We start from the raw sequence: 27,836 nt of genomic DNA on the forward strand, positions 1-27,836 counted from the left end.
CCTTCGAGTGTGGTATATATTTATTCTCATAATGTTGCTACCGAAGATCTTTATCTCACATGGACTGAACCACAAAAACACAGTGAGTAAAAAGGATACATGTTAATTTGTGTTCTTACAGATGTACAAAATATATTAATGTGCAACAAGAGATCAAGTTATAATTGAGAAAAGTTTTATGCTATACCAGGAAAGCTGTATTATAGTGGAACAGAATATGGGAATTCAGGAGGTATGATAAGTTTTCTATGCTTTATTGTCCTTAATTTATTGTTTCGTTAAAATCTTCCTTGCTTATTAAAGAAAAAAATAAAAGAAAAAAATGGCTGGCATTGTAATGAAAGTTGTGGTTGCTTATTCTCTCGTTCATGCTACTACCACCTAGATTTCCAAATCACAAGAGCGAAATGATTTTGCAGGAACTCCAGGATCAAAATTAATCTATGGAGAAAATGGAGAACTTGACAAAAAGAAGATTGCCATAATCATCGCAGTAATCATAACAATAATAGTATCCATTTTTTTTGGATGGAGGGTGGGTCTTCAGGTGGGGGGATGTCTTGCTGAATTATTATGTTGTCCAACGGCTATACCAATAGCACCTGCTGTCTAAAGTGATCCATTACCATTCTGTAAATGGTAATTTGTTCACATTTATTAACCGTGCAAACCGGACATCGTTGAATTTATCACAGATACCGACTTCTGAAGGTTTTCTGATTATTAGATTATTTTTTGTAATGAAAATGTCCTTCATTTAACCTTTGATTACTCTAGAAATTCATCATTAGTTTTTCTACATTTTTCCACATTGGGTACTGAGATAATCCCTCAACTTCATTATGAAGAAATTTATCAGCTCTTCTTCGTATGCTGCAAAAGTTTTGCAGGAACTTGCAGATGAAAAAATTCTCATGCTACAAATTTTGGCAGATCCAAGTTTATCTGCTTAACAAGCATGGTCATTAACTACGAACTGGAATTAGAAAACCTGAAATTGGATATATTGACAATTGTAACATGTTTAAGGGAGGCATAAAACTTTTCGATGCAACTGGAATTTTTTGTATTTAAATCCAATGTTGGCGTTTCTATCTCAAGTGCTCACTGTTTTCAATAAGCACCTACGTTATCACCTACCTAACTGAAAAGCAAAATTGTAGCCCACTTTCGTATCAAGGATGCTAAAAAACTAGCTAGTTACTTCCCAATTGAGGTTGCGTCTCAAACCGATTGTTCGTTACTATTTGGCGGAAGACGTGGCTACCATAATTGGAGAGACGATCATTAGTATGAGTATAATGAGGTGTAAGTGGTACTTCATGAGTTATATATTACAGATATCAGAGTTAACTATCTATAAGTACGTCCCTGTACTCATCTTGCAAGTTGCAAGTATTGAAGTCTTCTGATCATCCATGATGTTATTTAACCTATCACACAGAGAAGAACTTTTGAAGGAAATGGAACGCATAACTTTTATTTTGCACGGTTATATATGGGCTATACCAGAAGGCAACAGTTTTAGTTTAGTTGACATTCTTTCGCTACATATTGTTTCCATCGTAGGAACAAATCAACCTGAGTGTTTTTTTTCTTTTTTCTTTTTGGTGTTGAGACATTCTGCGGGAAATGAACATGGCTACCCATAAACTTTAATGGACTTGTTCCTGTATGTATGCATTTATATATGTATGGTGCACTATGAAATCATAATCGTTTTCAAAGATACAACACAATGTCTCTTCTCGATTTCGTTCTCTCAAACATCATCTTCTTCTTTTTTTTGCTAACGACGATTTCATGTCAAGAAACCTGTTCAAGTGTCCAGTGCGATGTGGATCAACCGAAAATTAGTTTCCCTTTTGGAATAAAAGAACTACAGAGAAATAAAAAATGTGCTTACCCAGGTTTTAATCTTGAGTGCAGTATTTGGAAGAAAACACTTCTAGTGTTACCGCCAGGTCTTGGGTCCAACTTTGTATAGACTGATTTGCTACGAAACGTCTAGAAAACAACTCTAAAACAGCCCCCTCCCAAAATAACCCCTATAAATTGAGATCCTTTTTGGGATGAATGAGGGATCCAAGCTATTGCAGCCTCATTGAGAGAGTAGTTCAGTGAGGAAGTGGTTATAGAGTTGTTTATCTTCAAAGTCCATATGGAAATTTTTATTCGATCAAAGATTCTTAGCGCTAAACAATTTAAAGCATATGCACGAAATTTCTTCACGCTTTCACCTTTATCTTCAAATTCAGAGCATGACTTGATTGCCTCTGAATTATGATTCTACGAATCTCCATTAGACTTATCCTTAAAAGAAACATCAGTTAAGCGGCAAACATGTTATGATGGAGACATTGTCTGACTTCAAATTACATTTCCACTGTATTTTATAAAAGGAAGTTCTTAATTATTTATACATCGTGTACACAACCTCCACACCTAACTAATTAAGGTTAGTCAACTCTCTTAACACCTAACGAATTAGGTTCGTGCACTAAGTTCATTGGTTTAGCTCATTTTATATTATTATTTTATTTTTGAGAAACGTATGTATATGAAAGCTACCCGCAAGCCAACTATGCGACCAATTCAACAACCATATAATAATCCATTATCTTACTAGGTTCAATTGGCACAATTGACTATATATATATACTCTCGGTTAAAAATATCACTTTGAAGTTATATACGATGTTGTTTTCTCTGGAATTCGTTAACTCTTACTTATTCTTCTTTCTCTTTTTTCTAAAGATGATTACATGTCAAGATAACTGTTCCATAATTAAGTGTGGTGATGCTTGGGATGAACCACAAATCGACTTCCCGTTTGTTGTTAATGATCGCCAGGGTGGAGAATGTGGTTACCCGGGTTTTAATATCACTTGCAATGTTTTTCGTAAAAGTAAAACAGTATTAGAAATATCACGGTCGGAAGAATTTCTGGTTCGGAAAATCGATTATTTTTACAGAGAGATAAGGCTTTACGACCAGGACAACTGCCTTGCAAGACGTCTTAGATATTCAAAGTTTGATCTGTCACCTTTCAAGGCTTATGGTCGTTGGGTTTATGCCTTCTTCTATTGTCCACCATCAATAATCAGTGATCCAAGTGTTGTTGCATATTCAAGTGTAATATTAAATGTTCCTTGCCTTAGTAGCCCAACAGCCACTGTAGTGGTTACGTTATCTTCAGCTTATTATAAATCTTATCAAAATGTTTCCGACGCACTCTTTAACGGAGGATGTCAGGTAGATGCTTCTGTTTATATACCTATTTCCTCGAAAGCTTCTTCTACCGGTTCTTTTTATGATTTTACTACTGATGATCTTTATCTTACATGGGTCCAACCCGTAAAACCAAGTCCGAGAGAAGCTGAAACCAATGTTCCACTTCCGAAAGAAGATGAAACCAAGGATCCCGAAGTAGATGAAAAAAGAATTAATTGGAAAAAATTAGCAACAATAATTGCACCAAGTCTCGGCGGGATCGTGGCAATAGCAACGATAGTTTGTGTTATTTGCAGGAGAAAACAAAGAAGGTAAATGAGTTGCCAACTAGTTTTTTACTATTTTATTGCAGATGTTAAAAGTTTCTTTCTAAGGTAGATGTCCTTCAGTCCTTCCTCTTGATCGATTTGTCGAAATAGAGATGAGTGAAGACTCTGAAGAGTCATATATATATCTATGAGTCCTTCCGCTTGAATGTCTTGTTGAGGCATGAATATTGTAATTGTCTTTGTTTTTGTGTTTGTATTTGTTGTCTTTGTTTTTGCAGCTCCTCTTTGTAAGTGGTTTTGCATCACGCTGACAATATCGACTCCTTGTTGAGGCATGAATATATCTATCATGTATATCTTCCTCATTCAGTCTTTTTTGGTTGGATATTTAATGGGCCTATTTAATTTCTAAATTCTAAGAAACCTATTTTGAGGCATACTCATTCATTATATTATCTAGGGTGGGTTTATAAGGGGTGTCTAAAGGTAATGTAATTACCTATATATCCCTAAATAATCTCAATTTATCATAGTTTCATTGTCCTCAAAAACCTAAAATTAAAACTCAAAATAAACTTTAAACTTAAACATCTAGGACTCTAATTCAATAAAGAAATTAATCAAACAAAGGAAACACGACGAAGTGAGCGATGTTGGAATACGAAATCCAAATCTCAATTGCTCTTAGATGTATTTTAGAATGTATGCGTAACAAACCCATCTTGTTTTTGATTGATTTTATTTTGTTTGATCGGTAAAATATGATTTCAAAGATGAAATTAGGGTTTTCAGAAGATCAGTTCGGCTGATCTTGCAGTATCAATTTTGAGCCGAACTTAGTGCATGATTTAGAGAAACACTATGTTCGGCTAATGCGACTTTACAACATTTTCAGTCGAACCTCAATTTTCCAGCCGAACCTCAATTTTTCAAGCCGAACCTAGTGGATGATTCAGTTTCTGAGTGAAGTTCGGCTGATAACTTTTGAGCCGAACCTCTGTTTTTTTGAAATTATACCTAGGTTTGGATGACAAGTTATCAGCCGAACCTAGGTATAATTTCAAAAAAAACAGAGGTTCGACTCAAAAGTTATCAGCCGAACTCTTCATCTGGTCAGCAGATGTGGGTTTTAAAAATTCAATTTTTTGGCAGATTCAACTTATAAAAGGAAATTAAACCTCGATAGAAGTTTACCTCTGATTTGAATCACACATTTTGGTCACTTCTAATCACTAAAATCTCAAAAGTCAAAACCCAAGCTTTGTTTCTTCACTTCTTCTTCTTCCTCTCAAAAATCCCAACTCTCTCACATAAATTTGATTTTTCTACTAATTCACCAATAATAATTTAATGTTTAATCAATCCTTAAAATTCATAATTAATCAATTCTAATCATAATCATTTACACTAATTATATAAGGATAGTTATGCCATTATCAAAAATGGTGGATGAGGGGTGATGTTGTTTTTTATTTAGTGACCCTATTTTGGAATTATCTAGTATGCCTCAAAAAAATCTAGTATGCCTCAAAATAGGTTTCAATTCTAAAGGGATCTAAAAGTCGAAGGAGACTTAACAGTTCTTTAGACTTTTCGTTTAATTTCTAAACGAAAATGATTAACCTACCGACCAATAATCCCCCGTGAAAATCCCGCGTCTAATAGGAATGGGACCCGCATCAGCCCATCTAACAACCAAATGTTGAGAGTTTAAATCTCGTCTGTCCATTTTCTCTGTGGGGAGATTTTGCTGTGGAAAAGGTCAGTGAGTGTAGCAGTTCCGGAGTAGAAGATCTCAAAATCCTTTGCAAAAATACTAATATCATGTCCCCAGAAAATGTCACCGGTAAGATATAATGGTATGGCCAATGAGGTGCAAGTGGTACTGTTGGAGTCTTGCAACAATAGAAGAAACGTCAGATGTATCAAACAATAAATATAAAGAACCGTATCAAACAACTCTACCACGAACAAATTGATGAGGGCAGAATCACAGGTTCAACAAGCTGTCCTTAACACATTAGTTCTAGGGTATACTCTAAAGTAATGCTAAACCCCAACTTGTGAAGATGTGTCCATGATAAGACTGCCCGATATAACTTGTATTAACACAATACAAGTTACCCACTCTTAAACTCAGAAACATGGATGGAAGTAACACGCCGCACGAAAATAAAAGCAAGAAGATGAAGAAAAGTAGACCTAGAGATGGTCGCTGCTTGTGTGTTTTGAAAAGAGATTTTCGAGTTGTATTTATAGGAAAATTAACTTGCAAATCAAGTTAGGTTTAGGTTTTTTCTTATAAAACGAGTTTTGTTTCTTGTAAAAGAATTAAACACAAAAAAAGAATTTTTCCATAAATAAAACTCTTAAATAAATTATTTATCAAGTTAAAAACTTGAAAAAAATAACTTCAAGTAGACACGGACTTGGTGCTTGGTACACGCGAATGGGCATGGGTCGAAACATGTATTTAGGTTTAGGTTTTTTCTTATAAAACGAGTTTTGTTTCTTGTAAAACAATTAAACACAAAAAAAGAATTTTTCCATAAATAAAACTCTTAAATAAATTATTTATCAAGTTAAAAACTTGCAAAAAATAATTTCAAGTAGACACGGACTTGGTGCTTGGTACACGCGAATGGGCATGGGTCGAAACATGTATTTAGGCTTAGGTTTTTTCTTATAAAACGAGTTTTGTTTCTTGTAAAACAATTAAACACAAAAAAAGAATTTTTTCATAAATAAAACTCTTAAATAAATTATTTATCAAGTTAAAAACTTGCAAAAAATAATTTCAAGTAGACACGGACTTGGTGCTTGGTACACGCGAATGGGCATGGGTCGAAACATGTATTTAGTTTTAGGTTCTTTCTTATAAAACGAGTTTTGTTTCTTGTAAAACAATTAAACACAAAAAAAGAATTTTTCCATAAATAAAACTCTTAAATAAATTATTTATCAAGTTAAAAACTTGCAAAAAATAATTTCAAGTAGACACGGACTTGGTGCTTGGTACACGCGAATGGGCATGGGTCGAAACATGTATTTAGGTTTAGGTTTTTTCTTATAAAACGAGTTTTGTTTCTTGTAAAACAATTAAACACAAAAAAAGAATTTTTCCATAAATAAAACTCTTAAATAAATTATTTATCAAGTTAAAAACTTGCAAAAAATAATTTCAAGTAGACACGGACTTGGTGCTTGGTACACGCGAATGGGCATGGGTCGAAACATGTATTTTTCTCCCCACCCGCTCCACCCACATTGTTTTACAACATATTCATGAGAACATGGTAATATAGTGGAGCACCTCTTTAGTTTTCCACAATGTGGGACTAAAGGTTCCATTTCATTCACTCAAAAATGAGTGAGTTTCCTTAGACCCTTAGGTCATGAGATCAAACCACACCAAGACCAGAAAATCATTTATTAAATAACTCATTTTCTCCAACAATCTCCCACATGAATGAAATCTCGGTAAAAAACGAAAAATCAGAGTACGAAAAATACCATTTAGGCAAAGGTGTCCATGAGGTCTTGAACCTTGCTTAGAGAGAAGTTACCGGAACTACTATCTAGACAGTGAACTATGTCTTGAACTGCTAGCGTTTGGTGTAATTCTAATAACATCCATGCATGATATCCTCCAAGTGTTGATAAGTTTGTGCCGTTTTTTCCATTTTGGCCCTGGACATATCCTGTTTCTCAAAATGCTTTAGAGAATCGACTTCATTCTCATTGGAAGCGAGCCACTTCCTCATTCAGATAGGTGAATTACATCAAGAGTGTTTACTGCTACACCCCACTTCAATCTTAAATTGAAACTATAAAACTCATTAAGATTTAATTAAAAGTCATCCTCCACATGCAGTCACACTATCACATCAACACCATAGGGAAGGGACAGAGAATGAAATTCTCTGATAGTGTTTACCTTTACCCACCATAAATTAGTTGTCTCATTCGAAACCTTGTTATTGGAATCTCCAGTCAGCAAGGTTGAGTATCCTTCATGGCAAGTTTAATTATTTGATCCTAAGCCCCATCCCCTTCGCTGCTTTATTAACTATCTCCTTGGGAAAACCTTTCGTCAAAGGGTCCGCGATATTCTCCTTGGACCTTGTCCAATCTATGGAAATAACGCCTGTGGAGATTAGTAATTTCAAAGAATCATGTCTTCTACGCATATGTATAGACTTTCCATTGTAGAAGCTATTCTTAGCTCTACCTATTGCATATTTGCTGTCACAATGTATAGATATAGCTGGCACAGGCCTATGCCAGAGAGGAATATCTTCTAAAAAGTTTCTTAGCCATTCGGCCTCCTCTCCTACTTTATCTAACGCAATAAACTCCGACTCCATAGTTGAGCGAGCTATACATGTCTGTTTGGAACTCTTCCAAGATACAGATGCACCTGCTAGAGTGAATACATATCCACTCGTAGACTTAGACTCCTCCGAGTCTTTAATCCAGTTCGCATCGCAAAATCCCTCAAGGACGTCCGGATACCCTTCGTAATTAAAACGAAAGGTCATTGTGTACTTCAATTACTTTAGCACTCTATTAAGTGCATCCCAATGTTTCTTCCCTGGATTACAAGTATACCTGCTTAACCTACTCACAGCATAAGCAATGTCTGGTCTCGTACAATTCATCAAATACATCAGACTTCCTATGACTCTCGAGTATTCAAGTTGGTTAACACCTACACCCTTATTCATGAGTTTGCAAGAAGAATCATATGGAGTGCAAACATTTACAGTCAAACTGATTATATTTCTTAAGTATGGATTCAACATAATGAGACTGACTCAGACTATAGCCATTAGAAGTTTTTCTAATCTTCATCCCTAATATGACATCAGCGGGGCCTAAGTCTTTCATGTCAAAGTTCTCATTCAACATTTTCTTAGTGGTATTAATAACATCCATGTTTGTACCTAGTATAAGCATATCATCAACATACAAGCATACAACACACAGGCATCCTTGACAAGTTTAGTATAAACACACTTATCAGATTCATTAATTCTAAAACCACTAGAAATCATCACATGATCAAATTCTCATGCCACTGTTTAGGTGCTTGTTTCAATCCATACAAAGATTTCTTCAGTTTACAAACCTTCTTCTCACAACCTTTAACTACAAAGCCTTCGGGTTGTTCCATATAAATTTCTTCATCTAATTCACCATTCAAAAACGCTTGTCTTTACATCCATTTGATGTATCTGTAGGTTATGGACAGAAGCTATAGCAATTAACATCCTAATGGAGCTAATTCTACTTACTGGTGAATATGTATCAAAGAAGTCTATACCTTCTATCTGTTTATAGCCTTTCGCTACCAACCTAGCCTTGTATTTTTCAATAGTTCCATTTATATTACGTTTTCTCTTGAAAATCCATTTACAACCTATGGCCTTAGACCCTGGAGGTAAATCTACAAGTTCAAAAGTACCGTTTTTCGAATGGAATCCATTTCACTAATTGAAGCTTCTTTCCACCACGGAGCTTCAGGACAAGTCATGGCTTCTTTATAAGTCTGAGGATCAGACTCGGCTAGGTATGTAATGCAACCAGGATAGGTTTTCTTAGTTTTAACCCTTTTACCTCTTCTAGGTTCTATTTCTGGTTCATCTTCCTCTAAAGGTAATGACTGACTGGATGATGGAAATTCTAGGGGATCATCTAAACATCTCTTTCGAGAATCACGTTTCATAGGAAAAACATTCTCAAAGAACTCAGCATCCCTAGACTCCATGATAGTATTCAACCCTATGTCAGAAATTTCAGAACTCACAACCATAAACCTATGAGCACTAGAATGCTCAGGATACCCTATAAAAACACAATCAACGGTTTTGGGTCCTATCTTATTTGTCTTAGGAGGAGGGATGGCCACCTTTGCCAGGCACCCCCCCACTTTGAAGTAATCATAAGATGGTTGTTTACCTTTCCATAACTCATATGGAGTTTTATATGATCCTTTAAAGGGTACTTTGTTCAGTATGTAATTGGCTGAGAGGATAGCCTCCCCCCAAAAATTCGAATGTAATCCTGAACTAATCAACATGGAATTCATCATATCCTTAAGGGTACGGTTCTTAAGTTCAGCTACACCATTGGATTGAGGTGAATAAGGGGCTGTAGTTTCATGTATTAAGCCATGTTCTTCACAGAAATCTCCAATAGGAATTAGATACTCACCACCACGGTCATACCTAAAAGTTTTAATGGTAGCATTCAATTGGTTTTCAACTTCACGTTTATATATCTTAAAGGATTCTAAGGCATCGTCCTTCCCTCTAAGTAAATAAACCTGACAGAACCTCGTACAATCATCTATAAAAGTGACAAACCATTTCTTACCACCTCTAGTTTGAACTGACTTCATGTCAACTACGTTTGAATGAATCAATTCTAAGGTTTTAGTGTTTCTATGGACATTCTTCCTGAATGATTTCTTAGCATTCTTAGATTCTACGCAAATCTCACACTTATGACTTTTATCTAAAGTGAATTTAGGTATGCAGCTTATGCTAGCCAGTTTATGCATTGATTTGTAATTTACATGACCAAGTCTACCATGCCAAACATTCGATGACACACACATGTAAGCAGAAGAATCATTCAATTTCACTTCAGGACAGGTTATATTAAGTTTGTAAAGACCCCCAGTCTTATGACCCTTACCCACATAATAATTTCCCTTAGTTACAATAAGTTTTCCAGACTCAATTGAAACTTTAAAACCCTTATCATCTAAAAAAGAACAAGAAACAAGATTTTTGAAGATGTCTGGAACATGAAGAACTCCATTCAATGTGAGAGTCTTCCCAGATGTGAGCTTCAGACCGACCTTTCCTTTTCCTGCAACCTCTGATGCAGATGAGTTACCCATATAGAGTTTCTCGCCTTCCCCTACCCTCTGGTAGGAGGTGAACAGGTCTCTCTTACCACAAACATGCTTGGTATCTCCAGAGTCTACCCACCAGTCCATCACATTGGTGACCAAATTAACTTCAGACACTACAACAGAAAACTCATCCTTGTTCTTTTCAATCAAGTTAGCATTATCCTTCTTGTCCTTACGATGTCTACAATGAACTGTCATATGGCCAGTAACTCCACACGCATAACAAGCACCCTTAATTTTAGTAATGCTAGACTCTGGTTTTCGAAACATACCTTTCTTGGGAGGACCACGCTTAGAGTTACGATTGTTACTCTCACCTTTTCCAGCTTTGGAAGATCTATGTTCAGTCATATGAGATTTATTACTCATGTCCCTTGTAGAAGACACGTTCTTATCTTTAGAGCACAACAACTCTTCCACTTGAATCATCTTCCCTAATTCAACCATGTTGATCTCGCCAGTTTCATGTCTTAGCTTTTTCTTGTACTCAGACCAGGAACTTGGTAACTTCTCAATTACCGCAGATACTTGAAACGTCTCATCAATGACCATACCTTCAGCAAGAATCTCATTAATAATCTATTGAAATTCGGGGAATTGATCAACAGCAGGCTTATCATTCGTCATCTTGAAGTCCATAAACTTCGCCACTAGAAATTTCTTGCTCCTTGTAGTCTCCGCTTGATACTTTGCTTCTAACGTAGTGCACAAATCATAAGCACTGAAATTTTCTTTAGCATTGTAAAAATCATACATAGTATCTTCCAAACCATTCATGATATGATTTTTCGCCAGAAAATTACACCGCTTGTTATACTCGATCACCTCCTCAGTAAAAGCTTCAGCATTCATCAATTCATCATGTGGAACAAGTACATAATCCAGTTCATGATGGCTTAGATAAAACAACATCTTGGATTGCCATCTCTTGAAATCCTTTCCATTAAACTTCTGTGGTCTTTCAACGTCGTTCTTTCCTATTGTTACAAGGAATAATAATGTGTTAACATTTTTGGAGTCTTGCAACAATAGAAGAAACGTCATATGTATCAAACAACTCTACCACGAACAAATTGATGAGGGCAGAATCACAGGTTCAACAAGTTGTCCTTAACACATTAGTTCGCGGGTATACTCTAAAGTAATGCTAAATCCCAACGTGCGAAGATGTGTCCAGGATAGGACTGCCCGATATAACTTGTATTAGCACAATACAAGTTACCCACTCTTAAACTCAGCAACGGGGATGGAAGTAAAACGCCGCACAAAAATAAAAACAAGAAGATGAAGAAAAGTAGACCTAGAGATGGTCGCTGCTTGTGTGTTTTGAAAAGAGATTTTCGAGTTGTATTTATAGGAAAATTAACTTGCAAATCAAGTTAGGTTTAGGTTTTTTCTTATAAAATGAGTTTTGTTTCTTGTAAAACAATTAAACACAAAAAAAGAATTTTTCCATAAATAAAACTCTTAAATAAATTATTTATCAAGTTAAAAACTTGCAAAAAATAATTTCAAGTAGACACGGACTTGGTGCTTGGTACACGCGCATGGGCATGGGTCGAAACATGTATTTTTCGCCCCACCCACCCGCTCCACCCACATTATTTTACAACATATCCATGAGAACATGGTAATATAGTGGAGCACCTCTTTAGTTTTCCACAATGTGGGACTAAAATCAGGAAGTCAGGAGACAAATCTATAACAGATCAATGTCTCCCATCGGACTCACCCATGGGACCCATACAAAACCTCTCTGATGTTGGAAGTCTCGAGTCGAACTTCTCAGCCTCAGAGACAACCAAGGAGGTAAATATTAGAACACCCGAAAACCCGGGCATAGTAAAAATAGGGACGCTCCTCAGCGAAGAGGAGGAAGAAAAACTGATACAAATCCTAAGGGAATATTATGATTTCTTTGCATGGCGTATGGAAGACATGCCAGGAATAGACCCTGAAGTATGTTGTCACCACTTAAAAAGTGACCCAAAGCATAAGCCTATGCGGCAAAAGATGAGAAAGGTGGCACCATAATACCATGAAGCTATCCAAAAGAAGTTGAAGAAGATGGAAGTATCAGGAGTAATACGAGAAGTGCAATATCCAACATGGATATCCAATATGGTCATCTTACCAAAGAAAAATGGAGGAGTAAGGATCTGTATTGACTTTAGCGATCTGAACAAAGCTTGTCCGAAAGACAGCTTTCCCCTCACTAACATAGACCAACTTGTAGAAGCAACATCAGGATATGGATTGCTATCTTTCATGGATGGATATTCTGGCTACAACCAGATCCCCCTCGCCGAGGAAGATCAAGAGCATACCTCTTTTTTCACCCCTCGTGGCCTATACTGCTATACCAAAATGCTATTTGAGTTGAAAAATGCAGGGGCCACGTACCAACGAATGGTGGAGAAGATGTTCGATGCATGGATACATAAAACCCTTGGGGTATATGTAGATGACATGGTTGTCAAAAGCGAACTCCCCCAGGATCATGCAGACGATCTCAAGGAGATCTTTGCGCAAATGAGAAAATTCAACATGAAGATCAACCCCGCCAAATCTACCTTCGGAGTAACCTCAAGAAAATTCCTGGGCTACCTAGTCACCAAACGATTGAGGTCGACCCCGAGAAGGTACGCGCTATAATATAAATGCCCTCTCCATCCACAGTCAAGGACGTGCAAAGACTAAATGGTCGCCTAGCGACTTTGGGTAGGTTCATCGCCCAATCCTCTAACAAATGCAGAGATTTCTTCAATATCTTAAAAAAGGGAGAAAAATTTTCATGGACAAGCGCTTGCGAAGAAGCCTTCCAGAAAATCAAAGAACATCTGGCAACCCTGCCAATTCTCTAAAAACCCAGCCCAGGCGAAAATCTTTACATCAACCTCTCGGCGACCAACACTTCAATCAGTGCAGTACTTACTCGCATAAACACAGAATTGGAGCAACCAATTTATTTCAAGACTTTGACATCTACCGAGAAAAATTATTCAAAAATCGAAAAAATGGTACTATCTTTGGTTTACGCAACGCAGAAGCTGCGTACTTACTTTCACGTCCATACCGTAACAGTCATCACAAAATCCCCCATAGAATCCGTGCTTGACCATGCCGACAGAGCAGGTAGAATCTCCAAATGGGGAGCCCAAATTAAATAATTCGGTGTGAAATACCAAGCCCATACGGTGATTAAGACCCAGGTGGTCGCAAATTTCTTAGCTGATTTCCCGATAGAAGACGCTGACGAAGTCGAAGGAATTCCAAGAATGAAAGATGAACTAGCAAACCCTCCCGAACTGCTTTGTTCCGAGGACCCAAATCGTTGGGAAGTCTTCGTCGATGGCTCGTGCAACTCGGAAGGGTCGGTCATCGGAATGGTCTTCACAACCCCGACATGCCGAAGGATTGTCTACAGCTTGAGACTTGAATTCCCCGCCACCAAAAATATAATTGAGTACGAGGCGGTATTACATGCCTTCCGAGTGATAATCGCACTAGGCATCCAAAATGTACGACTAACAAGCGATTCCCAACTTGTCATCCGATAATTAGATGGAACGTACCAAGTCTTCGATACATGCTTGCAGCGATACCATCAACTCGCCAAGCATTACATTGAGAAGATACCAAACATCACGTTCCGCCACTTAAACCGGATTAACAACCATATGCTGATGCCTTAGCATTCATTGCCTCCATGGAAGTAAACCCTGAGGCTACCAATGTTAGAGTTGAAAGAGTCTTACTCCCTTCCATCCCTTTGGAAGGAAACATGGACATCCTCGCTGTGGACTCAGTAGCTCAGGATGAAACTCTACCAGCAGATGACTGGAGGACACCAATCATCAAGTATCTAGCCAATGGACACCTTCCAAGCGACCAACTTTTCGCCCACAAGATAATATCAAGGTCCGGAAATTACCAGCTTCGGGACGGTGTGCTGTACAAACAATCCTACCTTGGACCTCTCCTCAGATGTCTCTCGTTTGCAGAAGGGCATAGCATATTGAAAGAAATACATTATGGTTACGCAGGAAACCATAGTGGAGAACGATCCCTAGCCCACAAAGTACAGGGGTATTTTTGGCCTCGCGTGAACGAGGACTCAAAACAAATGGCGAAAACCTGCATCGAATGCCAAAAATTTGGCAAAAGAAGACATGCACCATCAATGGACTTCAAATCCGTGCTAAGCCCTTGGCCATTCGCCAAATTGGGGGTTGATATTGTCAGACCACTAAGAGTCGACACCGGCCAACGCAAATACCTAATAGTAGCCACAGACTACTTCACCAAATGGGTGTAAGCATCCGCCCTAAGACACATCAAGGACCATGATGTCTTCAAATTCCTATTTGATCATATCATATGCTGCTTCGGTATCCCGGCTGCCATTGTATCCGATAATGGGGCCCAACTAAGCGGGAAAAATATCGATCTTATGTTCAACTGTTTCAAGATCAGAGAAAATAAGTCCACACCGATCTATCCTGAGAGCAATGGTCAGGCTGAGGCCACAAATAAAACCATCTCCGATATACTCAAGAAGAAGCTTGATGGATATGGATCTAGCTGGTGCGAGTAATTGCACAATGTCCTATGGGCATATCGAACTACCAAAAGGGAAACAACATGAATGTCCCCCTTCGCCCTCACATATGGCACAGAGGCAATCATACCCACAGAAGCGATGATCCCCACAACAAAGACCGAGGCACGAGAGAGGAACATAACCTCGGACATGATACTCTCCAAACTAGACGACTTGGAGGAGAACAAAGAGATCGCTCTCCAAACAATAGAAAACTACCACAGAAGATTGGCTCGGGAATACAATAAACGTGTTCACCAAAGGAAATTTAGCCCAGGCAACCAAGTCTGGCGCGAGATCCCACCCTACCCGCGCGAGTCAGGAAAATTTGCACCCTTATGGGAAGGTCCACTAACTGTCCTAGCCAAGGCGGGAGACGGAGCATACAGATTTCTCAAATCCGATGGCGTAGAACTTGAACGCCCCTGGAACATCAGATACTTAAAATCTTACCACGCTTAGTAGGATCATCCAAAGATCAAAAGATCCTCCTTTGCAAAAATAATAAACTAGCACCTTTTGTCTTAATTCTTTCCTTTTATTTGTTTTGTTTTATTGTACCGTTCTTGTTTTCACATTTTTTCTTTTCTTTGTTTTATTAGTCTTTTCTATTATTTCATACCATAATCGCATTCTACTAAAGTCCATAAACCACTATGGCATGGTTCTAGTCACACCTTCCATTCTCTTAAAAGTGATGCAGGTAATCTACCTAAGCTACCCGACACTGACACAGACCTTCGGTAATGCCATCGCGATCACAAAATCGGGATGATGTCCTCTACATGAGGAGATATCCAGAACCGAGCTACTTGCCTTTGGCTGGGGCAGGTATCACCCGGCCGAGATATCACCCTCCAAGTCACCAGGAGGAAACATAACCAAAGCAAGGGACAAAAAATAGTTGCAAGAGCGAGAAGAAAAAAACCCTATGTATAAACACCCAATATTATAAGAGATGCCTCATCCAAATAGGAAATGATCACTCCTTGGATTTGGCACCCATAATTGGACTTACAATGCATACGGAGAATCCTCAGAGCCATACGAATATACAACAATCAAACAAACACACTCGGAGCAACATAAAAATGCATATTACATAGTGGCTCCTCGCAGGAGCATCGCACTCGCAGCGGAGGATCCCCTGCCCATCCATTCCTCGCCCGAAGCAACGACCACGAGCAAGAGCACCAACAACCCTTCTTCACACACATAACTTATTTACGACGAAGCAAGACGTCACCAGTTCCCCCTTTTCACGCAACTAGCCTCTGGTGCTACGGCATAAAACAGGGGCAAGGTATATATATATATATATATATATATATATATATATATATATATATGTATATGCGTTTGAAATAACAGTATTTTATACCCTATCACCTCCAGCATCAAATCTTTCTAAGACAAAACGAGCGATCACGAGCACGACATAAAGTGTTCCCAAGGCAAATCGCAGGAAGAAACCCAACACATAAAGTGTTTCTAAGGCCAATCGCCGGAAGAACCTTAACACATAAAGTGTTACCAAGGCCAACCGTGGAAGGAAAATCAGTGATAAACACGAGATCCCGTAACAGGAGGTACAGTCACTTGGCGAACAGACGAGGTTAAAGATGTCATGCGAGAAGATAGGTCTCTCTGAGAAGACATTGGTGATGATCTAAAAAAGGATCAAGAAAAAACGAAGCAATACATGAATGAGAGGACATACCATTATGGTAAAAAATACATGAATAACTACCTTGTTCCCATGGAGGACGAGGAGGAAAAAATTTAGCACACATCGGAGAAAAGAATGAAGGATACCATATCCTCATCACTATAAGACTCTTCTTAAATAGAAGAGAAAATCTTTGGAAAACTAACTAGATTTCCCAAACCCAAGAAGGTCAAAGGCGCGGCAAGCTAGACGATAAGATTTCCGGAGGAAAAGTACAAAAGAAAAGACATCCTGTTCCTAGAAAATCTGAGAGAACCAATAGATATCTTAAAACGGACTGAAAGGTACACGTGCCGAAAAAAGTGGGACAGTTACACAGTTTTCTTCCCAGCATGCCATAGGCGAGTTGCAACGAAAAGGAGCAAAATGTGTGGGTAAAATACCCGATGGCCACGTGTCAGCATCTTACGGGATGAACATCTGATGAGGTGATAAGGTAGGAGCACCGAATCATCCTCCAAAAGGTAGTTTTGTCTCAGTCGAGGAAACTGCACCAGCGCCACATGAATGACGCGTGTAGATAAAGGTCTAATCTTCTCACACGGTCAAGTCGAAAAAGCAAGACCACATTTAATGAAGGATAAAAACAGAGACATGGGTAGTTCCGCATCGTGATGAAAGACTCGGCGATCCATACTGCGACCCAGAGGCGATAGGGCACCAGGTTCTCCACAGAAGGACAACACGATCCAGGGGAAGGCGAGACAACTCGGAGGGAGAACCCAACAAGCCATCGTAAGGAGCAGTATGGATGTCAGCCCGAGGAAACCAGAGCGAGGGAAGACAGCTCACCGAGTTCGGACGACCACACCACCACGAGTTTAGTTAGCCTATAAATACCATTCCATGTACCAGGAGATGGACAAGTTATGTAACATTTTAGACAGTCTATCTACAGAGAATTCCTGAGAGAGATATAGACAGAGAGAAAGTGAGAAATCTAGAAGAGATCTATAAACTTTTCAAGGGTAAGACCTTATAATCAATAATAAAACATCTTCTTCTCCGTGGACGTAGGTCTTCATGGCCGAACCACGTTATATGCTTGTGTTCATCTTTACTTTTCATGCTATTTACATCTTGTTCATCTTTGATCTTGTATGTTTAAGTAGTTTTTAGTCTTTAATTTCACTTGGGCGTAGTAGTCAGAAAATATGCAACTACAGTACTGGAGCTGAAGAAGGATGACGAATTACGGGTATACCCGGCAAAGGCTAAAGAAGGGTGGGCAATACCCAGCGAGGTATCAGAAAAGGAGGGAGAATTCGAGAAGCCCGTAAGTGAACCAACCCCGTTGGGAAAGCCAACCTTGAATTTCGCCGCAGTCGAACCGACGAAAGATATAAATCTAGGAACGGAAGACGAACCAAAAATCATAAAAATTGGGACGAAAATGGAGGAGGAAGAAGAAAGAAGGTTGGTGGAACTATTAACAAAATATGGAGACATATTTGCGTGGATCATGAAGGAAATGCCAGGCATTGATCCGCGTTTTGCGTGCCATCGATTGAAATTAGACCCAGCAATCAAGCCAGTAAGACAACGGATAAGGAAGATAGCGACGACCTATCATGAGAAAATTGACAAGGAACTTCAGAAGATGTTGAAGGCAGGCATCATAAATCCGGCGAAATATCCAGATTGGATTGCGAATATGGTAATTGTACCAAAGAAGAACAATGGCAAAAGAATATGTATTGATTTCACTGATCTAAATACCGCTTATCCTAATGATAGTTTCCCTTTACCAAATATTCCTCAGATGGTGGAAGCAGCGTCCGGGTACAAAAGGTTATGATCCTTGGATGGGTATTGTGGATACAATCAAATACCTTTGGCCGAGGAAGATCAGGAGCACACGGCTTTCTTCGCTCCTAGGGGGTTGTACTGCTATACGAGAATGCCATTTGGATTGAAAAATTCAGGGGCTACATACCAGCGAATGGTGGAGAAGGTATTCGCAAAATGGGTACACACAACGTTGGAAGTCTATGTAGACGACATGTTGGTCAAAACCAAAGACTCCGGAGATCATGTGGAAGACCTGAAAGAGATCTTCGATCAGATGAGGAGATACAAGATGAAAGTCAATCCGTTGAAGTGCATTTTCGGGGTAGAATCAACAAATTTCTTAGGCCATATAGTTTCTCGAAAAGGCATATAGGTGGACCCTACAAAGGTACATGCGATACTAGAAATGCCATCATCAGCTACTGTAAAAGATGTGCAAAAGTTAAATGGGAAACTCGCGACACTGGGAAGATTCATCTCGCGGTCATCTGATAAATGTAAACACTTCTTTGACATTTTAAAGAAGGGAGAAAAGTACGCGTGGACACAAGAATGTGAAGAAGCTCTGAAGGGCGTAAAAGAACACCTAATCAAGTTATCAATCCTGCAAAAGCCGGAACCAGGGGAGGAGCTGTTACTCTGTCTCGCATCCACACCCAATGCTATTAGTGCAGTCCTACTCAGGAACGATGGAGGAGTATAAAAACCCATATTCTACGTGAGTAAACCTCGAATTCCGCAGAAAAAATTACCCTAAGATCTGGCGTTATTTTATGCATCACGAAAATTGCGGACTTATTTTCAAACCCACAAAATCAAAGTCCTCACAAGGATACCCATAGAGTCAATCTTAAAGCATTCCCAAAGGGTTGGGAGAGTAGAGAGGTGTAACACTCACATCAACCATTTCGGGCTGAAGTACGAAGTACAGACTTCGACGAAGTCGCATATAATAGCAGAGTTTCTCGCTGAATTTCCTTCGGAAGAAGATGGGAGTGCGGAAGACATGATGGAGACGGACGAAAGCCGACCGGACCCAAGGGATCTGTTAAAGCAAAGTCATCCCAGGAGATGGGAAATCTTCGCCGATGGGGGGAATAATAGTTGTGGAGGGGGTGTAGGAATAGTATTCACCTCGCCTGCAGGTGAGCGAATAGTATTTTTTTTTCGTCTGGAATACAAAGCCATGAATAATGAAACCGAGTATGATGCAGTAATACAGGCTATGAGAATTGCAATAGAAATGGAACTGGACGAAGTACGAATTACTAGTGACTCCCAACTAGTAGTTCGTCAGATTGAAGGAGTGTATAATACAGTCGATCCAGTGATGAAGAAATATCAGAAGCTCGTGCAAGACTATTCGGCGAAAATATGAAGTATCATATAGAGAAACACAAATAGAGATAACAATCGACATGCTGATGCATTATCCTTCATAGCTTCCATGGTTGAGGATCCAAAAATCGAGCATATTATGATTCAGCGGTTGATGCGGCCATCAGTAAACAGAGAAGAAAGAGAACTTCAGGTAATGACGGTAGAAGGGAGGGACTCAGTAATGAGCAAAGAGGATTGGAGAACACCAATCTACATCTACTTGATGAAAAGAGACTTGCCACGAGATAGACAAGAGGCAAACAAAATCAAAAGCAAATCCACGAATTACGAGGTGCGAGAAGGGATCCTTTATAGGGGATCATTCTTGGGTCCACTGAGGAGGTTCTTGTCACAGGAGGAAGGGATTTAAATTATGAAATCAATTCATTATGGGGACGCTGCAAACCACAGCGGAACCAGATCACTAGCTTATAAGACCCGAACACAGGGTTACTTTTGGCCCTGCATGAGTAAATATGTGAAAGACATTTCTACGAGGTGTGATGCGTGTCAAAGGTTCGGAAAAAGGATACATGCACCAGCCACAAGCTTGAACTCAGTATTGAGCGTGTGGTCATTCGCCATGTGGGGAATAGATATCGTGGGGCCCTTTGTCACGAGGACGAAGCAAAAAAGGTACTTGATTGTAGCAACTGACTACTTCACAAAGTGGGTGGAGGAAAAGGATGTGCAACATACAAAAGACGGGGATATATACGATTTTATCCTTGAACACATCATTTGTAGATTTGGTATACCAGTCCTGATTGTTTCAGACAATGTAAAGCAGTTCGAAGGGGAGAATGTGAAGATGTTGTTCAACGCCTTTAAGATTCAATCCGGGAAATCTAATCCATTATATCCCCAGAGTAATGGGCAGGCAAAGGCTACAAATAAAACGGTGGCCTCCACGTTTGTGGTCATAAAGGATGGTGCGAGCAGATCCCGAACGTGCTGTGGTCATATAGAACCACAAGGCGAGAAGCAACAGGAGTATCCCCATTCTGTTTAACGTACGGATCAGAGGCAGTGCTACCATCCGAAGCCATCCTGCCTACAACAAGGAGAGAGGCATGGGAAAAAGGGTTAAACACGGACTTAATTCTTGCAAAATCGGACGATCTCGAGGAAAATAGAGAAATTGCGTTACAACATATGATGAACTATCACCAGAGGATGTCGAGAGAATATAATAAAAAGGTAAAACCAAGAAGCTTCGTCCCAGGAGAGCTGGTGCTACGAGAGATACCACCTTATCAGCGAGGATCAGGAGGAAAGCTAGAACCCACTTGGGAGGGTCCATACATCGTAAAGAGGGTTGTTGGAAATGGGGAATATGAATTAATAGACTGCGAAGGGAAGGATAACGATGAAAAAGGGAAGGTAATTTACGGCGAAGTAGAACGACAACAGAGAAGGCTAGATCATCCTTGGAACCCTGTTTACATTAAGAAATATTATCCCTGAATGTAAGAAGAGAACAAAATTTATCAATAAAATATTTCTACAAATTTATATGAATGGATCAGTTTACACGAGCAGATAAGACCTCACATTAGGAGGCAAATAATAACGACGAAATAAACAGTTTCTAGGGAAACTCAAAACCTTCGCCTAGGAAGGCTGGGAACCCACGGCATGCACCCTAGTTCGCAAGAAAATGCAAGAGCAAAAGACCTAACGCATGTCGTGGAAACTCTCAGGAAGAAATCTAGGGGCAATGATAAAACCTATCCGCTGGGAACCCCTTTTATGATGGCCTTCGGTAAGGATTGCAGAAATATGACCAAGGCTCCAACGTATTCGGTTGAGCTGTGAGTGCCTGGGACATCTGGAGCGTTACCGGTCATGTCCGTCTGGCAAGTCTTGGCTACGATGCACTCGATCCCAAAGAAACCCCACTCAGGGTGTGACTTCGTAACTCCAAGCCTTATCGGCGAAGAGGATAAGAAGTCACGAAAACAACTGAATATTGTAATAACCGGATGGGAGGAGACGAACATGCATGTTAGGGTTAACCTCCTTGAAGGGGAACTCAGGGGGAATATAAAGGGATGGCACCCTCCAGATTAGGGAGCTGTGTGACCAAAAAAGACGGCAATGTCATGGGTATACTATTCATGGGAACAGATAGGCCTGTCATATTGTCGCGAAAAGAAAAGTTAGCAAAGATGTTACGGCAAGGTTGATGGATTTCTATTCGCAAAATTAAAAAGCTCCTGAAACTTCGCCGAAGAAATACCCTTCATAATAGGGTGAGGCGCAATAAGAGCTTAACTAGGAGGCGCATTAAGACCTCATAAATAAGAAAATAAAAGGGAAACAAAAAATAGACGTACACACCGGAATGGCGTACTTATGAAGAGCGTAACCAGAATACTCTCGTCTTGATCAGACAAAGCTCATTAAGAACAAGAGGCAAGTATATGTTTTTTATATTTTTTGTTCTTTTTTAGCATTCTCCTCTCAAGACTACGAAGTACCAAAGGCATAATTTAAAAGCTAAGAGACAAGACATCAGAGAAAGGAGCACGAAGGAAAAGAGCGAAGTCGAAGGCATATTTTTACAACTAGAACACAAGTATATACTTGGTGTGAAAAGATTAGAGGCGGAAACAACAGTTCTAATTGACAAAATAGCAAGATCATAATATACATATAGGATTGAGGTTTATATACATAAGCGAAGAATACAAGGGTAAAAGATCGTATTCTCTAATCATCATCTCCATCAGCCTCATCGTCTTCACAAGACCCTGTGCCTTCGTCGGAAGAAAGGATTGGTTCGTATTTGGCGAAGCTTCTTTGCAAGTAAAACCGCGTCCTTCGCCATCTTGTAAAGATCCTCGTTTAAGCTGCGGAAATCTTCTTGAAGATAGGAGACTTGGTCCTTAAGATTTTTCTCAGAACCTGAGATGAAGAAAGATAAGTAAGTAGGCTATCTGGAAATATAAGGCACAATCAAATGGCTAAGAAAGGCAAACTTACGACGAAGAGCAGATGAGATGTTTTTCTCCTCAGCAAGTTCCGATTCTAACTGAGCGATACGAGTACTCTGGCGACCAATAAGGTCCCGACTTTCGTGAAGTTCCACGATATGGGACATGATGTGATTATGTCCTTGATGAGGCGAATAGGAAAGAAATGAGTAAGGTAATGATGTTAAGGAAAATAAGAAAGGAATCGGCTGCTGTCACACTTACCAAACACATCAGGAAAGCATGTTGTTGAATGGAGAGATTCAAAGAAGCATTCTGGATAAATCCTTGATCGGCATCTAGAAAGGAATCAGAGCTCAAGGAGGTCAGGGATTCAGCCGTCGCGGATCTTAAGGAGGAGTTCGAACGAGTTGTCACAAAAATATCTCGAAGGAATTTCATATCAGGAAGGTATGTTGGGTATTTTGAATCATCAACATTAGGGCGAGAGGAGCTAGGAGGAGGAAGGGCTAGTCCCGAAGGATGAACTTGAGATAGCCTATCTACGTCCAATGTACGAGAACGATGTTGAGAAGGCTCCCGAGCACGAGGAGAGGTTGAAGGGTCATCCTAAAAACCACAAAGTTAGTAGATGAATCAAAAGAGAAAAGACAAGCCGCGAAATAGGGACGAACCTGAGCATAGGAGGAGGAAACCTTTGAGCGAGCACGCTTTCTCGTGTTTGTAGAAGGTCCCGCAGCAGCTCGAGATTCCTCCCTTTGTGAAGTAAAAGATTAGGAGTTGGATTAAGAAATTGAGAAAATATGACTCGCGAGATACAAACCTGAGTTGGAGGTGGCTTATTGGAGCGGTTCTTTATCATGTCAGGAGGTGGGAAGGAATAAAACCATCGCCGATATACTCAAGAAGAATCTTGATGGATATGGAGCTAGATGGTGCGAGCAATTGCACAATGTCCTATGGGCATATCGAACTACCAAAAGGGAAGCAACATGAATGTACCCCTTCACCCTCACATATGGCACAGAGGCAATCATACCCACAGAAGCGATGATCCCCACAACGAAGACCGAGGTATGGGAGAGGAACCTAACCTCGGACATGATACTCTCCAAACTAGACGACTTGGAGGAGAACAAAGAGATCGCTCTCCAAACAATAGGAAACTACCACAGAAGATTGGCTCGAGAATACAATAAACGTGTTCACCAAAGGCAATTTAGCCCAGGAGACCAAGTATGGCGAGAGATCCCACCCTACCCGCGCGAGTCAGGTAAATTTGCACCCGTATGGGAAGGTCCACTAACATTCCTAGCCAAGGCGAGAGACGGAGCATACAGATTGCTCAAATCTGGTGGGCCCGGAGATGTGTGTAAAATATGAAGAGCAATCAAAACGCGGGCCTACAGTAATACCGCAAGTGCACGGTCGTCAGTTGTAGCTCGTGCAAGTACGGGTCGATCCACAGAGACTGGGAGTGTTTTGGAGTTTTCTAGCTATTTTGGGCTCCTAAATTGTTGTTGGTTAACTATGAAGCCTTTTGGGCTTTGGGATTAGGGTACCTTTGGATTATAGGCTTGTTTGACAATGAAGTGAACTGAGCTTGGGCTCAGTTGGTCTTGAAGTGCACTAGGCTTGGCCTTTGAAGTGCATTGGGCTTTGAGTGTCAATGGGCTTCTAGATTAACCCAAGACTGAACTGGGCTTTGTAATGAATCTGGGCTTCAGTAGTCTTTGAAATGAACTGAACTGAACTGGGCCTTAGGCCTTAACAGATACAGTGGGCTTTTGTAATGACTGGACTTGTAGCCCAGAATTGAACTGGACCTGGAGCAGCAGCAGCAGAAGCAGTGCACAGCAGCAGCAGACAAGGATGGGCTGGAGAAGAAGCAGCAGCAGCAGCAGGGGAGGAAGGTAAGCGGGCAGGGTTGCAGGGCAACTGAGCAGAACTGGCAGCAAGGCCAGGGAAATAAGAAGATGGTAGGGGAGGTGGAGCAAACTAAATGTAGCAGTGGCACTAGGCCAAGGTAAAACATGGATATTTACAATGGCAAAAGCAAACAGCAAACAACAATGATGATGGTGAAGGTGACAATGGCATAAAGAATGACAAAGAGATAAACCAAGGCCTAAGCCAAGGGCAATGGCAGGGGAGCAAAATTACAGATACAAAACAGAGAAACAACACAACTAGGTTATGAATCCACCTTGTGACCTAGCCAGATAATGTTAATTCTATGTTAAATCCCTGTCCCTAATGGAGCTAGGTGAAGGTTCAAGCCTGCCTATGTTCCAGGGCATACATAAATGGAATGGAAGGAGAAGAAGCTTGCTCAACTGTTACTCCTAGCATTGACTGTCTTTGACAGCACAATCAATCACAAGCACAGTTGAGCACTAAATTCCTCCATTTCTCAATCAGCTCAATTTACATGAATTATAACTAACATTCCACCAACTAACAGTAACTTAAGGCATCATCTCAGCCTAGCTATACACATACACATGTGAGCTCACATAACAGCAACAAAAACAAAACATTTACTAACAGAGAACTACAAACTAACATGTGAACTAGAATGAAATGTGAATTAAAACATAAAACAAACTGAATTGAAACAAGATAAACTAAAACTGAATTTGGAATTAAAATTGAAAATTAAAATTAAATCTACAAATACAAAACAGGGAAGAAAAAATCTACCCAAGAGGAAGGCTAGTCCATCCCTCATGGGGATACACTGGCTAGTCCAGAGATATCCAATACAACACCCCAAAGCCTCTATTTATACCCAATTCCCCCATTTAGGGTTTTACACAATTCCCTCAAAAATTCCCAAAACAGTTGAAATTAGGGTTTGGTATTCTCACCTAATTCGCTAAAATCAATCCCAATTAACGTCGACCCATGCCTTGTAATCTCTTCCTGCTCCATTCCCATGCGCCAACTGCTACTCTAGACTCACCTATTTGACTGATTTCTCACCTAGGGTTCAGAGAAAAGAATGGTGAGAAATCAGTGAAATAGAGGGCTAGAGAGAGGGGCATTAGGTGGTTTAGGTAATATAGGTGGTTGTGATGATGGTATGGTGGTTGCATGGTGGTTGTAACAGGTGAAGAAGGTGGTGGTGATGATGGTGGTGCGGCAGGTGAAGGTGGTGGAGTGCAGAGAGGGATGAGGTCGATGGAAAGAAGGGGAGGGGCTGTTTGTTTTGGGTAGTATAGGGTTTGGTGTTAGAGTGTTGATCGGGATATCAAGTTGGATGATCTTCAAAGCTAGGCCGTGGGATGTGGAGTTGATAGAAACAATCTGACGGCGAGATGGAGTGGAGCTTGTAGCTACCGTCGGATGCATAGATACAACGAAACCGAAGGCGCAAGATGGAGTTAGGTACTGTGGTGTTAAGCAGAAGTATTGAGATTTGATGCATAGTCAAAGAATCGACCGTAGGATTCAAATGCAATCTAATCTGAAGGCTTAGAATTTAGGCACTATGATGTTTGACAAGAACTTCAGATTTTGATGCACTATAGTGAGAAGCGACATCGGATTCAGATGTAATCTAATCTGACGGCTGAAGATGGGGGCGGGTATGGATATAGAAAATGGGTTTGGGTAAGGGTTTTAGGCCTTGGGTATGCCAAGCCCATATCTTCTTTAAGAACAATTCTTCCTTCTTGAGCCCATTCCTAACTTTTGGTTTGGTGCGCACCATTCTTTGCGGCTCCTTGCGTAATTTTTTCCGGCTATTGACCACTCTTCTGCTCTTTTCCGCCTCCGCAAGTCATCCAGACTTTATTTATTACCTAAAAAATATAAAATTAGTAAGAAAATATTTATTCTGAAAACATGAAACGACGAATATGGAAAAATGTAGAATTAATGCACAAAGGATGAGTTAAATGCCAACAAAAAGGGATAATATATACAATATTTTGCACTCATCAAATACCCCCAAACCTAAATTTTACTTGTCCTCAAGTAAAACAAAACTAAGGAAATCCTAACTATACCACTGTCGCTGGTCTCTCGAATGCATTTAGCGTATGCACTAAGCCTTTTAAACCACTAAGTGTCCCTAGTGGACGAGTGAAGTCTCGTGAAGGTTTGCTTAAAACGTACCTACAAAGTTCTAGGTCAAAATATAAGCTCAGATTCCATCAAATGTGACATGTGCAAGACAGTTTAAGCTCACAGCAAAATGGAGATGTCAATCTAGCTATCTAAGGCACAATCCTAGCACTGATAACAAAAAAAGACATGTGATAAGAGTGTAAAGTGTATCTACACATGTGTCTAGAATGACCTGAAGTTATGACTACTAACCACCAAGAGATAGTTTTTAGGCTAAGAACCGAATTCTAAGCCAAGCTAGCTGTCCGGCTTTACGAGAATTGTGAATGTTCACCCAATGAGTTGGTGATATTTCAGTTTACCCGCGTTATACATCGATGGCTGCACCCTCCTTGCTTATTACAAGACTATTTACAACAAAAAGATGACTCTTTACATGACTCTTATTTACATTGATTACTCTCTTTTATTTTTGGAACAAGAGAGAATATTGTCTTTAACATGACAAAACATGGAATAAATACTTGATTGATTTTTTTTTTTTTTTTTTTGAAGAAATAACTTTGATCTTTACAACATAATGACACTTTTGATGCATGAACAAAAAGAAAAACATAATTACATGACTCTTAGCAAGAGGTGGCCCTTATCGAATGCATCCGGTCAAATTTTATGGTTGCTTTTCTTAACGTATCCTCCAACTTCTACCCCAGCCAACCAAAGAACAAGCTAGTCAAGTCTCATTCAGTATTCTAAAGTGATTGGCAATCTAACTTCCTATCAAACACCTTGAAGATCGAGGCTATACATGTATTGGTAGATCGTGCGCGTGCAAATTTCTTATCACTATGTGAATTGTGCTAGAATCAGGGTGCCTAAATATCTAGACTAA

At 39.8% G+C, this 27,836-nt stretch overlaps 1 protein-coding gene across 1 annotated transcript; it reads left to right on the plus strand.

Annotated features, from left to right (window-relative positions):
- The first annotated feature begins 2,757 nt into the window (after positions 1-2,757).
- LOC113325165 (putative RING-H2 finger protein ATL21A) lies at positions 2,758-3,794 on the plus strand. The gene is made up of 2 exons (XM_026573384.1): positions 2,758-3,545; positions 3,782-3,794. Exons 1-2 carry the CDS (start codon positions 2,758-2,760, stop codon positions 3,792-3,794), a joined length of 801 nt encoding a protein of 266 aa, XP_026429169.1.
- Positions 3,795-27,836: the final 24,042 nt, after the last annotated feature.

Source organism: Papaver somniferum, chromosome 11 (assembly GCF_003573695.1).
Source record: "Papaver somniferum cultivar HN1 chromosome 11, ASM357369v1, whole genome shotgun sequence".
Taxonomy (NCBI): Eukaryota; Viridiplantae; Streptophyta; class Magnoliopsida; order Ranunculales; family Papaveraceae; genus Papaver; species Papaver somniferum.